The sequence below is a fragment of the Scylla paramamosain genome, chromosome 20 (genome assembly GCF_035594125.1).
Source record: "Scylla paramamosain isolate STU-SP2022 chromosome 20, ASM3559412v1, whole genome shotgun sequence".
In the NCBI taxonomy this organism is placed as follows: Eukaryota; Metazoa; Arthropoda; class Malacostraca; order Decapoda; family Portunidae; genus Scylla; species Scylla paramamosain.
Window position 1 is genome coordinate 17,597,043 of NC_087170.1, and position 17,009 is coordinate 17,614,051.

Sequence of the window (17,009 nt, forward strand, 5' to 3'; positions counted from 1 at the left end):
AATTTTACAACTTTTTTTCACGTTGTTCATTAGTAGTTCAAGGACAGGGCATGGATTATATTGAACTGTATACGCACAGCAACCTGTGTGGTACTTTTGTTGCGGATAGGGTAAGAGAGAGAGAGAGAGAGAGAGAGAGAGAGAGAGAGAGAGAGAGAGAGAGAGAGAGAGAGAGAGAGACATTTGTTAAGAATAGTTCAGATTTCATAACCATGTACTTGGAGTGTTTGTAGATGTTTCCTTTGCTTTGTTCTTTTACTTCGTCTCATGGCCAGAATATAACGAGAGAGAGAGAGAGAGAGAGAGAGAGAGAGAGAGAGAGAGAGAGAGAGAGAGAGAGAGAGAGAGAGGTGCCTGACGTACGATATAAAACAAACGTCCCTGAACGGTGCTGAGTCAGGCAGACACAACACCACAGACACAAGCTAGCTACTGGCAGGCGGGGATTGGGGTGTTGGCCTTCCCACACTCATACCTCCTCCCATCCATGCCTTCCTGCTCTTAACACGCAAAACAGCACTTGGATCACAAAGAACGCGTCACGGTACACGCTTGAAGAATGCAAGAGAAACTGAATCAGGTTTACACGCGGTTTTTCTCCTAACGCAGCATTTGCAGCCCCCGTGATGACATTTGAGCGATGCATGTCTGCTGGCGCCTTCATGTTTACTCGCAGGCCCTTCAAAAGATGACCTTGTTCAGTGATTAACGGCATACTGGAGGCGCTCAGACGCGGAACTGCTGGAGCTGCTACAGGAAGTCATTGTCTCATGGCAGAACACACGTGTGCGCGAAAGATGACAAGGGAAAGGAAAGAGAGACTGGCGGGAGATGATGCTTTAGTCACGTGGCCCTTTGAAATTCAGTTACGTAATACCTCTCTTTTAGGTAACAGCTTAGGACAAATCGTGTTTTCAATGCAGACTTGTTAGATGTATTACCGATATCCTGGAGTAGCAGATTATAATCTACTTTGTGTTGTAGATTTGTGCGGCTGGTGTCTGGCAGGGCGCGGCGACGTAGTACCAGTTGGGAGTTCTGGCGCCCTTACGAAGCCACACCTTACATAAACCCAGACAGGCACGCCCAATAAAGCAGTGATTTCCTGTTCTCATTAACTCCGCTTCACGTCATTTTCTACGTCACCACGCAGCGCTGACCCTAGTTTCGGTGGGGATTTCTAGTGACTTATCTTCTTTCACGTTCCTTTTCTGCGACCCGCCATACATCTGCTTACTGTTGAGCGAGTGGGGAAGGTCGAGCTCTGCTGGCCCACGCCGTACACGTGATGGCTTGTCACGTGACTCGGGCCTATGTGTGTGTTATGTTGAGAGAGAGAGAGACTTAGCGCAGCCATTTTTCCCATTGCGTATATAGTCTATTACCTCCGTTATAAACATTAACATAACGCTAGAAAACACGCCTATGAAAGTTACTCTAATCGAGAGGTATGTTGTGCTCCGTGGCGTACTACAAACACTAGATAAGATAAAATAAACATACGGCTACTGTAACTGCTATTGCTGATGATGATGGCCATCTAACACATATTAATGGGGTCAGCTTTGGTTTACCGATTAGAAGTGTAAATCTAGAAGCCACACGACCTCTGTTACTCGCAATATGTCATGGTTGGAAGCGGTGAGTGGCGGGATTAAGAGGAAGACTAGAAGATGAGTTGTATGCTTTGATAGTCTGTCGCCCTTGCTCTCGTGAAGATAAATGCCACGGACTTGAGTTACGGTTTCAAGACGGCTCTTGATTCGGCCTCGGGATAAACAATGCAAGTAGTAACAATAATTATATGATCTAACCGCAATTATTAATGTTTCAGGAAGTGAGAGAAAAAGGAAGCGGGGCGATACGGAAAAGGGAAAGTCTGAAAAAAAAAAAGGTTTTAATGATTTGGTCATGGTTTCAAAAGACTAAGTTTAAAGAAGGCTTGGAAAGTTCATAACAACGGAAATCGAGATGCATTGACAAAATGGAAGCCGCTGGAAAGTCAAACAAGTTGTGTAATCAAACAGCCTAGGAAGAACTAAAAAATCTCTTGGTGTTCGTTATTCCTTTATAGTCTTTTCAAGTGTTTATGCGCCAGACCCTCAGCAGAAGTGTGGCAGCGACTGGTGTACCTACGGTGTTTGTTTAGAAATGACCGTATGATATGAGCGTCTTCAGATAACCTCCTTACCTGCCACGACCCCACTAGGTGATTCACTTGCAACTCAGCCTTGGTCTGTTTGGAAGCCTGTGCCAGATCTTGCAACTGAACGGTAAAGACAGCAGTGTACTAGTAGGAATAGCATGGACGTGCAAAGAGAATAAAATATGAGATCACTAACCCAGCTATTCTTAGAGTGGTTTGAGATATATTAAGCCTTCTAATTTAAAGTAATTTATCTTCCTCTAATCTGGCTTAATATGATGCCAATCCAAAGGTAGCCTGGCTGTCTGGTCTTCATAAGGGTTTAAACATTTCAATAAAAACCAGCTGTTTCTCACACGTACTCCACGCGGCTGATTATGGCCGGTGCTCTTAAATGACGAGAAAATTGGACCAAATTACCGGTGGTAATAAAGGCGAGAAAGTTCAAATGTTCGTGTAGCGTATAGTAACGAAATTAAATATATCCATTATAAAAATAGGGTAGTTTATACTTGTATATTACATGTTAGGTTAGATTAAAATTAATATTTACCGTAATGGGAATGCCACAAGTAGGCCTAACGGCATATTGCAACTTGCAACTTCCGTTATGTTTGTATGGCGTAACCTCACCTATCTCAGCATTATATATGTATATTTATATCCAAGTAAGTTACATGTGCTATAAGCTAATATTTTCTTAAGAAACTATTTGAGTTATTTGCTGAGAATGACTTTTACAGCTTCCAAACACCCTATCAACAAATATACTTTTATATAGACTTACATCTCAGAAATAGTTGGGGTGGTGATATTCGTGGACAGCGCACGGCCCCGAGTGGTGACAGCTTGGTAGCAACATTATGTCATAGGTAAAGAAAGACTTGATTGTTTCTCTCTCTCTCTCTCTCTCTCTCTCTCTCTCTCTCTCTCTCTCTCTCTCTCTCTCTCTCTCTCTCTCTCTCTCTCTCTCTCTCCCTCTGATAGTGGTTGCATAATTGGGTTTATGTGCTTTCAAGATGGGTATCTGAGGATAATGTAACACGGCTATCAATTAAATGGGTCACGGCACAGTTATGGATGTCCCCCTTCGTGCTAGTGTGGGTGAGTCATGTAAAGCACCATGGTCACACAAGCACGGCCCGCTACGCACCCAATGACGCTACGCTGATAACACCCGAATCCTCAGTTGCGAGAATGTTCAGTTGTCCTAATTGTCCATGATTTCCTTCTTTATAATTGCAAATATTGTGATAGAATGGCAATTAGCAGAGAGAGAGAGAGAGAGAGAGAGAGAGAGAGAGAGAGAGTAGCTGAGGGACTCCTGCACCCAGCGAGGGCCGCGCGGCACGTGTCAGGGATAGTCATTTCTCACCATGACGCGCCACTATTTCAGCCCTTCTGGCTTTCCCGTGTTCCCCTGGGACAATTCCTGTGGCAGGGTCTTGTCGGGTCCAAGTGGAGTGTTAGAGCGAGGAGTGTATGAAGCAAGCTTAGGGGATGGCGTGGGTTTCCAAGGAAGTCTTGCTTGGGTGTAAAATCCCCACAATGCAGTAAGAAGCAACGTGACTCGCGGAGAGAACAGGGCGGCCTTGTGTGTAGAGTCGCTGTCACTGATAGGACAGGGCCCCTCGCAGCACTCAGGGATGTGCGGTAGGTGCAACGTGTCGTGCAGTGCCTATCGTGGTGTGTGGTAGTGCCTCGCCATGCTTAGTCAGCAGCTTAATGACTCTTAACCTGGCACTGTAGGCTACACCAACACACCCGTAGCAGTACGTGCACACCCGAGTAACGATGAGCCAGCGCACAGGCATGAGAGAGTGCGTTATGTCACGTATTCAGTGTAATTTTATTCATAATTTAAAGCTGGAAGCAGTTCTTGAATCTGCTTGGGGAAAATAACAGCTATTTTATTTTTTATAGATGTATAAACAATAGATTCAGTATTTTGCAACGCCCCTGATTGACGGTCAGAGAATACCTGTTCCGGTAAGGATCTCTGGCTCGAATGTACATAGACCAGGGGTTCCTAACCTTTTTGTTACTCTGTACCCCTTGGACATTTTTATAAGTTCCCATGTACCCATAAATAAATCAATAATAAAAAGATGGAATTGTAATATTTTGATATTATTTTATTATGAAATTTCTACCTATGTGTAGACTGTATAGGAATCTTAAAGGTGACAGCATCAATAAACTATAGCAATTTACAAAATATCTTGATCTATCACATACATTATACATATATATATATATATATATATATATATATATATATATATATATATATATATATATATATATATATATATATATATATATATATCCATAATGATCATTATCTCCCGTACCTGATCCTTTTTAGGCTAAGTTCAGATTGCGGCCATGATTAGTTCCATAATAGTGAAAGCCAAATGGTATTCACCCTACTCTTGATATAATTTAGATGAAAGTTTTGCTTACTAAAATGAAGAAATAAAAAAGGAAAACACGACTGTGCAATCTGATTGCAGATTACAACACCATGTGTTGGGAATCCCTGATATAGACTGTATACTATACATGAGATCAGTAGAGCTACATGTGGACTGTTGATCAGCAATATCACTGGGTATGTACCATTAAATGAAGCCAAGAAAGAAAGTTTTAGAAATGCAGGCATTCAAAGGTTTATATCGGTATTCTAAAGGACACTGCCAAGACAATCAAATGTAGCGCTGCGTGGCTATCATGCTCATAACCAATAAGGATAATAATGATGGTGGTATGAGGTTGTAAGCTTTATGCATCAGTCTCATCCTAAAGGACCAATGTATATTGGAATCCGGGCCTCAGCGGAAAGGTATTAAGCGGAGACAATTTGAGTTTGTCTCATCCATCAGTCAGTCGTCATGCTTCACCTACTACCAGAGGATAGCCACGAGACGTAAGTCGAGTTGCTGTGACCTTGCAATGCGGCGGGAGCTGGTGGTTAGCAGTCCTGCCCTTGTGTGTGTGTGTGTGTGTGTAACAAACTGCCACAACTATTAAATATTTGTGATTTGATACCGCAAAATTTGCATCTAGTGAATTAGACTTCTGGTTTATGAAAGAAGAATAGAATATGAATGCCTAGTAGAAAACCTATGTATATAAGCTACCACCAAGTTATATGCAAAGGAAAGACGCCATGATATCCTTGAGCATCAAACAGGTGTGTGTGTGTGTGTGTGTGTGTGTGTGTGTGTGTGAGCGTTTAGTATAGGGAACATTTGGACGGAAATTAATTTACGGTGAGGTGAAGATATTGCATGCAATCAGATAAATCATTGGACTGACGTTAACATTTTTATCAGTAGTGTTTTTTTTTTTTTTTTTTTTGTGTATGTGTGTGTGTCAGAAGATAAGTTACATCAGTTGCCTTAGTATGCCTTTTAGACTCTCTCTCTCTCTCTCTCTCTCTCTCTCTCTCTCTCTCTCTCTCTCTCTCTCTCTCTCTCTCTTATGACTTCAGTATTCTGTGGTAATAATATCAGATAAATACCATTACGAACACCACCACCACCACCACGCACTGTTCCCCAGCACTTGCGTCATAAATGTTCCTACAATGTAATATGCAAGCTAACACCAGACAAGTCCTTCTTATCACGCAGTTGCGGAATACAGACGATAATATAAACCAAAAACCCACAAACATGCAGTACACACATACACATGTCATCATTGCAATAAACCGCGGTAACTAAACATATAGAGAATATTCTACAAAAAGTTCCTGTATATCTTTCCTCTCATCCCTCTTGACTAGGTCCCTTCTGAACATCGACCGCATTTGGCTTAAAAATGAAAGTTCCGGCTGTGTGGCAACGGAAAGGGAGATATAGACAGGTTCCCTTGGTTCCCTCACAGTATCTGGCAGTGAGTTGGCAGCTCTCACCAGGAAGGGATGTGGTAGTGTCACGCTCCTCCCCTTCCTTCCCTTCCTTGTCCCTTGTTCGATCATGACCCCAGGTAACCTACCTACTGTGTACTTATGAATTGAACTCTAAGCCCCTGCGAATCTCTGCGCCTCGGACTGTGTGATGAGTGCCGGTGTGCTGTGTGTGGTGTTTGTTTCAGATCACTGCATTGTGTTGATGTAAAGTGTGTGTTTGTGTGTGTGTGTTACCTGTGCTGGCGGTTGTGGTGGTTTACGGAGTAATCATTTACCAGCGAGTGATTAACTGAGTGAGTGTGTAGTCGTAAGGTGTTTATATATTACTGGAGCCATAAATATTGATTTTGCGAGTACTTTCCAACTTTGTGAATGAAATAGCTGGGATGAAGAGCTTTGCACATGAAGTTTTGCATTCCAGGGTTTAAGGATTTTCATTGAGTATATGATGGTTAGTTACGTGACTAGGTACACAAGCTGGGCGCCCACGCAACCCGAATGTTATGCATCTAAGCTTGTATGTTAGTAAGATTTCACCAATTTTCTCCCAATTTAATGTTTAGACAGTTATTTGTTATTTATAGTGTTGGTGGGACTCCTCTAACACTGTGTTTACGTTACGGTGATGGTTTGCTGATGTAATGAGAGTACTGGTGAAATATTCTACTGTCACTCCTGGTCTCCCATCTCGTCTGCCAACCTGGTACACTTTCACTCATGTAAGTGGTGCATAGTCATGTAAAGAAATTAATTATCTTAACTGTACAGTGTTACAAGTCAGCATGCAGTGAATGGTAATGAGAAGAGGCGCTATGTTGCGCAAGAACCAATTGAAAGTTGTATGTGAGCAGAGGAATACGAGAACACCTAAACCAGTTATTCTCATGAGAGCCTTCACAGCTGGCAGGAGGGCACCACAGATGATGACCTTGGCACCCATTCATGGTGATGATACAGACCACTCAACACTTTATACTAACACTTCTGACATGAGTGTGCATTCAGAATAAATTAATTTTTCATCAGTGGGTGATTCACAGGCACAGTGACTCAATTCATGACAGCCTTCTTTCTGAGGCACAAGGCAAACATTACCCAAACAGATGAATCACATACACACCAAAGTTCATGATACCATCCAGGATTACTGTGCCAACAACACAAGAATAACCTCTCCCCCAAGTGACTACTTGCAAATATCCCTCACAAAAGATTGATGTGTTCCTCAGTGATTGTTTGGTATTATGCTCATATTATGTTACTTATTGCAGGTGTTGCATGGAGGGACAGTGGTGGCAAGATGCAGTCTTTCTGGGCATGTTGCACTTCTCACATCAATCTCCAGAATGGATGCAAAGAGAGGAAGCTCACTGCTCGATGGGGTGTGCTATCCAAGACGTTATGCTTACAAGATGAAGTGAAAGCATTGTTGGAAAAGAAATAAAGTAGAAAAAGTTGTAAGGCTGCACAGTGAAGATGTTGCAAATATCTGTGATCTGTGTGTAAAAACTTCTGACAGTGAATGTGCATCTTAGAGAATGAAAATTGGATATTTAAATGCCACAGAAACTTTCACAGATAAGGTGCCAGGTGGTATTAGAATTCTGGAAAGAGACAGAAACGTACTTCCACATAAGGCTGAGTGGCACGGCGTTGGGAGAGAGATTGGCAAACTGTGCGGCCTGCTTAGGGTGGCAGGTGCCCTGATCACTGTGACTGTTGTGAGATGGCCACATGGCACTCTGACATAGAGATGGAGGAGACAGGGTGTGGAGGGAAGGGAGGGCTGGGACGTGGTGGTGCCAGTGGTGGGGGAGCAGCAAGGGGATGCATCCGAGTCCGCCACTACACAGGAGCCTCCTACAGGGACTCGGGAGAGATCAAGTTCTGCATCTCAGAGTACAAGAATGATGCTTTTCAGGTTGGTGTTGAGTCCAAGAAAGGTAAATCTCCCTAGAATCACGAGTGAGGATATTGAAGATGATAGTAGTGTTTGTTAATTTGTTTTAGTGAATTTGTATTAATAATTATTAGTTGTCACAGAATATCTTTCTAAGTTATTTATCATGATTTAATTGAGAGAAGTATAGGAACCAGAAAATAAGCAGCATGGAGTATTCTTCAGTACTTTTGTGAGTTGTATGCTGTTGGGTAACATGAAGGTTGGTGTTTCCAGATGATGCTGCTCATGAAAAGCAACCAAATGCTGACTGATGTGAAGCTGGAGGTGGGACGTGAGATCTTCCATGGCCACAAAATAGTGTTAGCAGCAGCAAGCCCATACTTCAAGGTAATTCAGTGTTATTTGTAGTTGAAACACAAGGGAAGCACAAGGAAATGAAAAATTTGAATGATATATTTTAACTTCGATGTATGACATGATAGGCTGAATTGTTATTTTGTGGTTGAAATCTGATTAAAGAAAGTATGGGAAAATTTTGAATATTTGTCAAGATTTCAATGTAGGTAATTCTGTTTGATATTTATATTTGTGACTTCATTCATGTTTTCATACAACATGTAGCATCCTGGTGTATTAGTTACTAGCTAAAGTAATGGTGTCCATTATCAGGCCATGTTTACAGGAGGCTTGCGGGAGTCTGAAAGGAACACGGTGCGGCTGCAGGGAGTGTGTCCCACCGTGCTGGCCCACCTGCTGTGCTTCATGTACACTGGGGAGATTGTCATCAATGAAATGCTGGTGTGTCAGCTCCTGCCTGCCGCCACCATGTTCCAGGTTGGTATAGCACCTTAAATTTTATTGTCACTGACATAACCATCGTAATTCATAATTATGTAAAGCTTCATACACGTGTGTATTGACCTTTTTTCCGCTAATGACAATTTGACAGATCCTGCCATGATTTATCTTTCCATGTCATTCATAAACACTAAACTGTCAAGGTGACTGTACTTAGCATAATTCCAGTCATTATGATCAAAATACCATGATTATGGTGAAGAGTGGCATGTACCTAATTGTGATCTTTACATTTCAGATGAATCATGTGATAGATGCCTGCTGTACTTTCCTTGAGCAACAGCTTGAGGCAGGAAATGCTATTGGCATTGCTAGCTTTGCACAGCAGCATGGGTGTATGGAACTGTACCGCAAGGCCAACACTTTCATCGAGCAGCACTTCTCAGAGGTGAGTGTGTGCTGCTCACCTGTTTTCTATATTTTTTTTATATTAGAAATAACTGTTGCCTCATTTATTGCTTTTGCAGATGTGAAGTTCTAAAAGATTATTTTGACAGGTGTCCATGGAGGAAGAGTTCCTACAGTTATCAAGTTGTCAGCTCCTGAACCTCATTCAGCGTGATGAGCTCAATGTTCCTGATGAGAAGGATGTGTATAATGCTGTGCTGAAGTGGGTAATGCATGATGAGGACAGCAGGCAGCCCAAGATGGAGCACATCCTTCAGGCAGTCAGGTGAGACTGTGATGCAGCAGCAAAAGAGAGAGAGAGAAGGATATCATAATACTATTGATCTCAATCTTGATAGCTTCATTTTACTCACTGTCTAATCACACTGCACTTTGGTTTTAAATTCTCATTGCCAGCTGCCACTTAATCATGGCTGCTTTTGATTGAGTTGAAAGCAGGCACAGGTTCCAGTTCCAAATGAAGTAGGTTGAATTTCTACTTTTCTGCCTTCTTTGGTAGGGAAGGCAGGCCCAGGCTGCAGCCTCAGTGGCCAGGTTAGAGGAATACTACCACCCTATTCCCTGTGTATTATAAATGGTGACTAAAAGGAAAGAAGCAAGGAGACTAGAACCCCCCTTGTATGTTTTTAATCACAGTTTCACACTGTCTCATTTAATCTTTTTTGGGACATTTGAGTGTGGTATACAGATTGATAGTTACTCATGTATCATATTTACTCTCTACTTAGTGAAAGAAAATTATAAAGGATTTTTTTTTATTCCCTTTTCAAGATTTTTATGAATATTATTCCTTTTCAGATGTCAGTATCTCTCACCAAGATTTTTGACAGAACAGATGAAGAACTGTAAACTACTGAGAAAAGCTCCTGCATGCAGAGAATACCTTGCCAAGATCTTTGAGGTACACCTGTTACTTAGATTACCTGATAGTAGGTGATAGGGCCTGATAGCAGAGGGCAGTGTCTGGTAAACAACAACAGTGATGTGACTATGGTATATATGAAGATAAAGATATGATAAAAAAAAAAAAAAAATATGAGAAGACCAAGAAAGTACTAAGAATTTCAGAATACAGCAGGGGCTGAATGTGTGTGAAGAAAATTTATGAATAAAAGTGTTACAAGATAAAGTCTGAATTGAGTAAGATTTTTATATAGTCAGAATATAAAGCTATGCATCAGTAGTTTTGGAAAATTCATAAAATACATGTATAAAGTAGAGAAGTCATCTGCTAATATGTGTGGCTTCTCCTTTACAGGATCTGACATTACACAAGCCACCTATGCAGAAAGAGAGGACCCCCAATGCCCCTTGTGTCATATACCTGGTGGGGGGCTACTCCAACCGGCAGAGTCTGGACACCCTGGAGTGTTATGATGTGGAGGACCACCAGTGGACTCAGCTCTCAAAACTACCTGTGGCAAGGTGACCATCCTTTGCCTCCTGTGCAAATCCTCCTTCGGGGACCAGAGTGTTAGATGTGCTTTTAGCTTTCCCTTGGTTTTGTATCATAAGTGTAGCTACAGTTAACTTATGATGGTGAATAGACCATGTTTCTCTATATTCATTGATGTGAATTTTAAGAAATAAGAGTAAGTTTACAATCAGAGCTAAAGCTTATTAATATGTCTGTAATAGAGTGATTTGTAGGAGCTGTTAATATTTATTTGATAGGAATTCATTTGAACTTGGAATATTCATAAATTAACAGGCTGTCATTCCATAGAAATACATTCAGCAGTTTTTTTTGAGCATTAAAAGGCTTCTCTGCTCGTGAAAAATTGACTGTTTTCTTCGTATGTGAGAAGTGTGGTGCTTTGTGGAGAATAGCACTTGGGCTGATGATAACTGTGAGTGACTAAATAAAGGCCCTCATCCACAGGTCAGGCTTGGGAGCGGCATATCTTAGAGGAATATTTTATGCTGTGGGGGGGAGGAACATCCTGCCCAATGGGAATTACCATGACAGTAATTGGGTGGACTCCTTCAACCCACTGACGAACTCCTGGAAGCAGCGAGCCAGGATGAATTATCCTCGCAACCGTCTGGGAGTGGCGGTGCTGGACAGCCAGTTGTATGCCGTGGGGGGGGCCAATGGTACCACCTGCCATAACACAGTGGAAAAGTATGAGCCGGATGATGACCAATGGACTCTAGTGCATCCCATGTCATGTGCCAGGATGGGAGTGGGAGTGGCAGTGGTGAACAGACTCATGTATGCTGTCGGGGGATATAATGGAGAGCAGCGCCTCAATTCTGTTGAATGTTACCACCCTGAGAATGACAGGTGGACTCTGGTATCACCCATAAGAATCCCCAGGAGTGGTGCAGGTGTGTGTTCACTGGGGAACAATATATATGTCATTGGTGGCTATGACGGCCAACACCAACTGTGCTCAGTGGAGAAATACGACACAGAGACAGACACCTGGACTTCAGTGGCTCCAATCAAGACTCCTCGCTCCGCCATGACTGTCTCAGTCTGGGATGGGAAGATCTTTGTGATGGGTGAGTGGAGATGAGCACAGACCTCCTGTTCCATGAGTTGTGAGCTTCCACATTAATTTCTTGCAGACTTAATAGTAGTTCCATTAGAGTTGGCTATAGTGTGCTTCCATTTTGTTACTCATGCTCCCATTTCTTGATGAATAAGATTATTTCAGAGATGCAGCAGATAAATTGTTTATTAGTACATTACTCAGGGTTAGGAACAAATTATTGTGTACTTATTTTATTTACCAAGCCACTTGTTTTAGTTGTAATGAATGTTACTGATCTAACAAGGGTGTTTGTACACAAGCCATAATGGCATGATGTCTTTCTCTTCCTCAGGTGGGTATGATGGGAGCCAATTTCTCTCTTCTGTGGAAATTTATGATTACCAAAGAAATGAATGGCGTGAATGCAGACCTCTTCCTTGGGGCAGATCAGGGCATGCCTCAGCCTCCTCCTTCCATCCCTGCCTCCTCCATTCAGACACCAGATAACACAGGACCTGCAGTAACATAGGAGTGTCTTCAGTATTCCAATTATGCAGTAGTAGGTACCCAGGATTAATCATTCACAAAACATAGAAAATTACATTCAATAGAAACTAAATAAATGGCAGTAGTTGCCATGAATTTTCCTCTCAAGTTTCTGTTATAGCTACTTATAATTCAATATTTGTATATTTGTCTATTTATTGCTGGGATCTACTGTCTCAGGATATGATGAAACCATACTCAACTCCACTGAACTTGTACACACTATTGGAAATATTCAGAACTGTTTGTGGAGTATGGTGGATGGTAATTTAAAAACAGCAGAAATCTTTCTTGATGTAGGCATTGAAAATATGCTGTGTATGGAACTCCTCATGTGTATAGTAGTTTTATCATTATCATCTCATTATTATAGTTGTCATTGTATCATCATTGTCCACAATCACTCTCACCACCACAACCACCATCATCACTTCCCACACTAAGCAAGATGGGATGTCACTGGAGAATCAAAGACTGAAACCCAACACTCAAGTCAAGGGGTGAAGGAATGCCTAAGGAAGTGAACCAAGCTGTTGTTCATACATCAATCAATCCCTGAGACTCTAATCTTGACACTTTATTTAATACTACAGGTTACCTAAAGATAACTGACATAAAGGGCTGTTTCAGTAATGAGGTTGAAGGAATCTGTACCTTTGTCATTTACTTATCTCTGTTGAACTCTTCTATTCCTTGTGAACTGTTCCTCTGGTTGCATATTCATTCATTTACCATACCACATCATTTACATTTTCCCATATCATTGTCACTACTTGCATGCATATTCTTTACTCTCATTTTCATTGTATTGTGACCATACAACTCAGGCTAAAGAGGAAGATATGTACATGTGTAGATAGAAGAGTACTGGATTTCTCTATGGCTGTGAGCTTCTTAATAGATATGCAATGAATGTAGTGATAGCAAGCATTTCACTGAGGTTTGAGGGAATGGAAAGAATCACACCTGAATTCTGAATGCAGTGTACTCATGTGGACAGCAAACTGATCAGCAGGGTCTTGTTCTTCACTTGATTCTGTTGCTCTTTATGGTATTCATGGTGATGCCAAGTTTTGGTTACAAATTAAGTAACCATGTAGTAACTGTGTTTACTGCTTTCCTTCAACATAAAGTTCTCTGATCTATTGAAAATCTGTTAGTCATCAGCTTCAGTAAGGAGAGTGTCAGCAGATCAGAGTACTTGTTGAGAAAAAAAAATGCTGGACATTGGAAACAAGTGCAACATGTGGAGCACTTTATTGAGGCATTCTGACTGGTCACTGCAGGCCCTGTCATAATGTACTACTGCCACTTTTGAGAGGGTCATGACTATTCACAGCCTATTATGTCTTCTGAGATTGTCGTGCTCTCTCTGGGCAGTGTGTTGCAACCTAAGAGGAAAGTCAGCAGTGAAAGAGTGTGAGGGGATATTCCTGTTAAGTTCAACTGTCATTTTAAGGAAGGTTGTGAGCTGGAATGTGAAAAGATCTGTTTCAAGAGTGAAGATACATGCAGGATACTTCTCAAGCTCAAATGTAGCAGATGTCACACTCCTCTGCTCAGGCACAGGAAGGTGAATACACTTTGGTCCAGTTGAAGTTGGTTTTATTGAGATCAGACAGTGCTGGGTCCAATTGTGAGTGGTTGTGATCAGGTCTGCCTCAGAAAACATGCTTATGTTAATCAACATGATTATGACTGTATCTGCTTTATCTATAGGCATTGTAATCAGTGATAACAGCAGCTAAGCTGCATATAAGGAACTGTAATATCTTGAAGGACTTGCAAAATACAGGCCACTAATTGCAATTATGTAATCAATTGCTTATAAGGCTTCATCAGTATTTAAAAGTGGAAAGTGTGAATTGCTGAAATCATTATAGTACTTGGCATCATAGAGGAATTTTTGTGTTTATTTGTTTTCATTATGACTATTTCTTATATTTTTAACATGATTATTCTTGCAGTAACCTCATTGTTCATAGATATTTGCGAGAAGTGTTAAATGAATATACAATATCCAAATCAGTTTCATTATTCACTGAATGCATTAACTGCTAAGACATATATTTCTAAAGAAATAACTGGAAAATAATATCTGGTATAGATAAATGTACAGGTGCTGGCAGCTGATCCATCATCACAAGTCACTCCACCTTGGGGAATTGTGTGTGTTGCTTCAGGACAGCCTTGCATAAATGGACAGGTTTTTGTTTTACTTCTTGAGCCAGAGTGATCCCCTCTGTACATTCTTAACAAAGTTACCAAATTGTATCATGCCCTGACCTTGCAGCTTCCAGTTACCGATTCACATATGTGTGTTCTAGTAGTGGTTTATGCTGCACAGTTTCTCAGCCAAATGTATGCATGTGCAGAGCATTGTTTTTGATGTATAAAAAGTAATGCAGTACTGTGTGTAGCACATACTTTCACATGAATGTATTTCTAGCATTCACATGAATGTATTTCTAGCATATTTGGTGTGTTTATAATATAGCAGGGATTGAAGGATTGAATTCTAACTGTTTGGTTTTCAGTTTGTTGAAAAGCATATTTTTGTTGTATATATATATATATATATATATATATATATATATATATATATATATATATATATATATATATATATATATATATATATATATATATATATATATATACAAGCAGTTTATTGGTTTATTTCCAGACTGTGAAATCTACATCAATAGATATCTTAAGGTGAACCCTTGAACAGTCTGTGGCTCTTGGTGAACATTCCATTTTCTTGGGGCAATATATTATGTACATTAATTTAAGGCATTTCTGCTGTACCTCATCTTTTTTATGTGTTTGAATAAAGGTGAGGAGCTGGCACCAGGCAGAGTGGTGGATGCCTGAGCCTCGGGCATGAATACAACATTTATGTCCAGTGAGGCAGGTTGGGTGAGTGAGTTCAAGGTTACTGTGCCTCACAGTGAGGGCATGTCATGATATTATCTGTGATAAATGTACCACTAACTTTCTGTGATGTTTCGCTGGTTTTAGATTGTTGCAGGACTTGAAAACCATCTGAACCTACACTTACTCATGCAACGAATGTACACAAGTGTAAATATTATAATAATGTGGGTTGATTTATAATTTTTGAAAATCAAATTAACATGCATTTGTCATCATGTAGCTGATACCAAGGCATCCATCCTCGCTTTGTAATTTATTAAATCTGAATAGTATGAGATGCCTAGTTTGCTCTTTGTGCCAACCAAAGCAGTTTGTGAGACTGGACTAGTAATGAGGATCACCCTCCTCTCTGAAGTGCTTATTTATTGATGCAGGGACGCCTGTAACAAGAGATGCACAAATGGTTGAAATAAACTTTGAAGACTTGTTTGTGAAATTTATTTAAACTTTTCCATTTCATTGTTTTCGCAGAGGATCATAGCTATCTTGGAAAATGAACATTCATTTAAATTCCAGTGTATTGGGATGGCAGAGGGACATATCGGAAATAAATGGATGCTGCATACATAATTAGAGGAGGCATTAGGAGTGCAAAATTCTAGTGTTGTGGAAGATTTTGGTGGCTGTTAACTGACTACCATCAAGGGAAACAGGTCGTCAGATGATGGATATTCACTATTAGACTGGGTCATCTACTGTTGCGGTCATAAGATGAATCGTAAGCTGCTCAGGTTCGAAGCTGTGATCAACAGTTCGAGGGGAATCTGAGGTGATTATGATTCATCATGGTGATGAAGCAGGACTTATGACCTCGACTGTACATAGATAATAACTGATGAAGTTGCATCTACTTTATTGTACAGCCTTCTGTTATACTGACCAAGCTTTCCGAGCAAAACTGTGTGGGAGATAGCGAAGGACGTGTTGGAATGGTTGGGTGGTCTTTTCATGATGTATACTGTTAAATGTGTCCCTCGTGCCTCATTTCACTGGCTTTATGTACACGATGATGTGTAAGATATGATGCAGGACCAAAACACGTTTCAGAATACACTCATGTCGGTATGGGAGAGCTAAAATACACGTAAGACAATTTCAACTCGAATAATGAATGCCAAACTAGATCATTGCTGTATCAGTGCTGGAAGTTAGTGGCTGTTTCTGTATAACTGGTGCCTGTCTACTTTTCTGTCGCCTATCTATTCGTCTTTATTTACCTATCTCTACATCCATTCATCTACAAAATATTTTTTCTTTCCGAGAGAAAGAAAAAAGGAGGGAGATCCCAGTCAAACAGAAATAACTCAATCGCCAGTTCAAAACCAGCAATTGTCTTCCTATGCAATAACGCCAACAATGTACTGTTACCTCTTCCATTGCTGCCATCGTAGCATCGTGATACGTTGCGATTCATGCTGCCAAACATCTTCATTCGTTCTTTTTCTCATGGTTGTATATTAATCGTAAGCAATGATTGCCTTCCCCAACTCCCACTGAGTTACTGCGCATGCGAGCTGGTATGGCTGCGTCATTTCTCCACCGCGAAGAGGGGGAAGCAGACGTGAGGCGTCGGATTGTGGCGAGTGTTGCCAGAAATGTGGGCAGGACTTCGGCAGGGGGTAGAGGGCTGCTGTGAACTGGAAGAGGTGAATCCAAATAGCAGGAATGGTGAGGTAAGTTTTCACATTAGGTAAATGTCAGGAAGAGTGAGAATTCTGGTTAGTAGGAATGGTGTACAAGTTTTCACAGTAGAGGTCTTAAGTGTAAGGATTCAGGAACACGACACATGTGTATACACCTTTCATGAAA

At 41.0% G+C, this 17,009-nt stretch overlaps 1 protein-coding gene across 5 annotated transcripts in view; it reads left to right on the forward strand.

Annotated features, from left to right (window-relative positions):
* LOC135110519 (kelch-like ECH-associated protein 1B) overlaps positions 1-15,627 on the forward strand; it is a 29,643-nt gene extending 14,016 nt beyond the window's left edge. For 2 of the 5 annotated variants that reach the window (XM_064022917.1, XM_064022921.1), the window contains exons 2-10: positions 7,337-7,986; positions 8,242-8,355; positions 8,638-8,802; positions 9,065-9,214; positions 9,324-9,499; positions 10,033-10,135; positions 10,493-10,659; positions 11,117-11,742; positions 12,067-15,627. In XM_064022917.1, the coding sequence (XP_063878987.1) occupies positions 7,792-7,986; positions 8,242-8,355; positions 8,638-8,802; positions 9,065-9,214; positions 9,324-9,499; positions 10,033-10,135; positions 10,493-10,659; positions 11,117-11,742; positions 12,067-12,221 (1,851 nt within the window). In that variant the 5' untranslated portion in view covers positions 7,337-7,791 and the 3' untranslated portion in view covers positions 12,222-15,627. Of the gene's footprint in view, positions 1-5,655; positions 6,143-6,649; positions 6,785-6,833; positions 7,011-7,336; positions 7,987-8,241; positions 8,356-8,637; positions 8,803-9,064; positions 9,215-9,323; positions 9,500-10,032; positions 10,136-10,492; positions 10,660-11,116; positions 11,743-12,066 lie in introns of those variants that run through there. The other 3 variants (XM_064022919.1, XM_064022918.1, XM_064022920.1) reach the window with 3 other exon arrangements.
* The last annotated feature ends 1,382 nt before the right edge of the window (positions 15,628-17,009 follow it).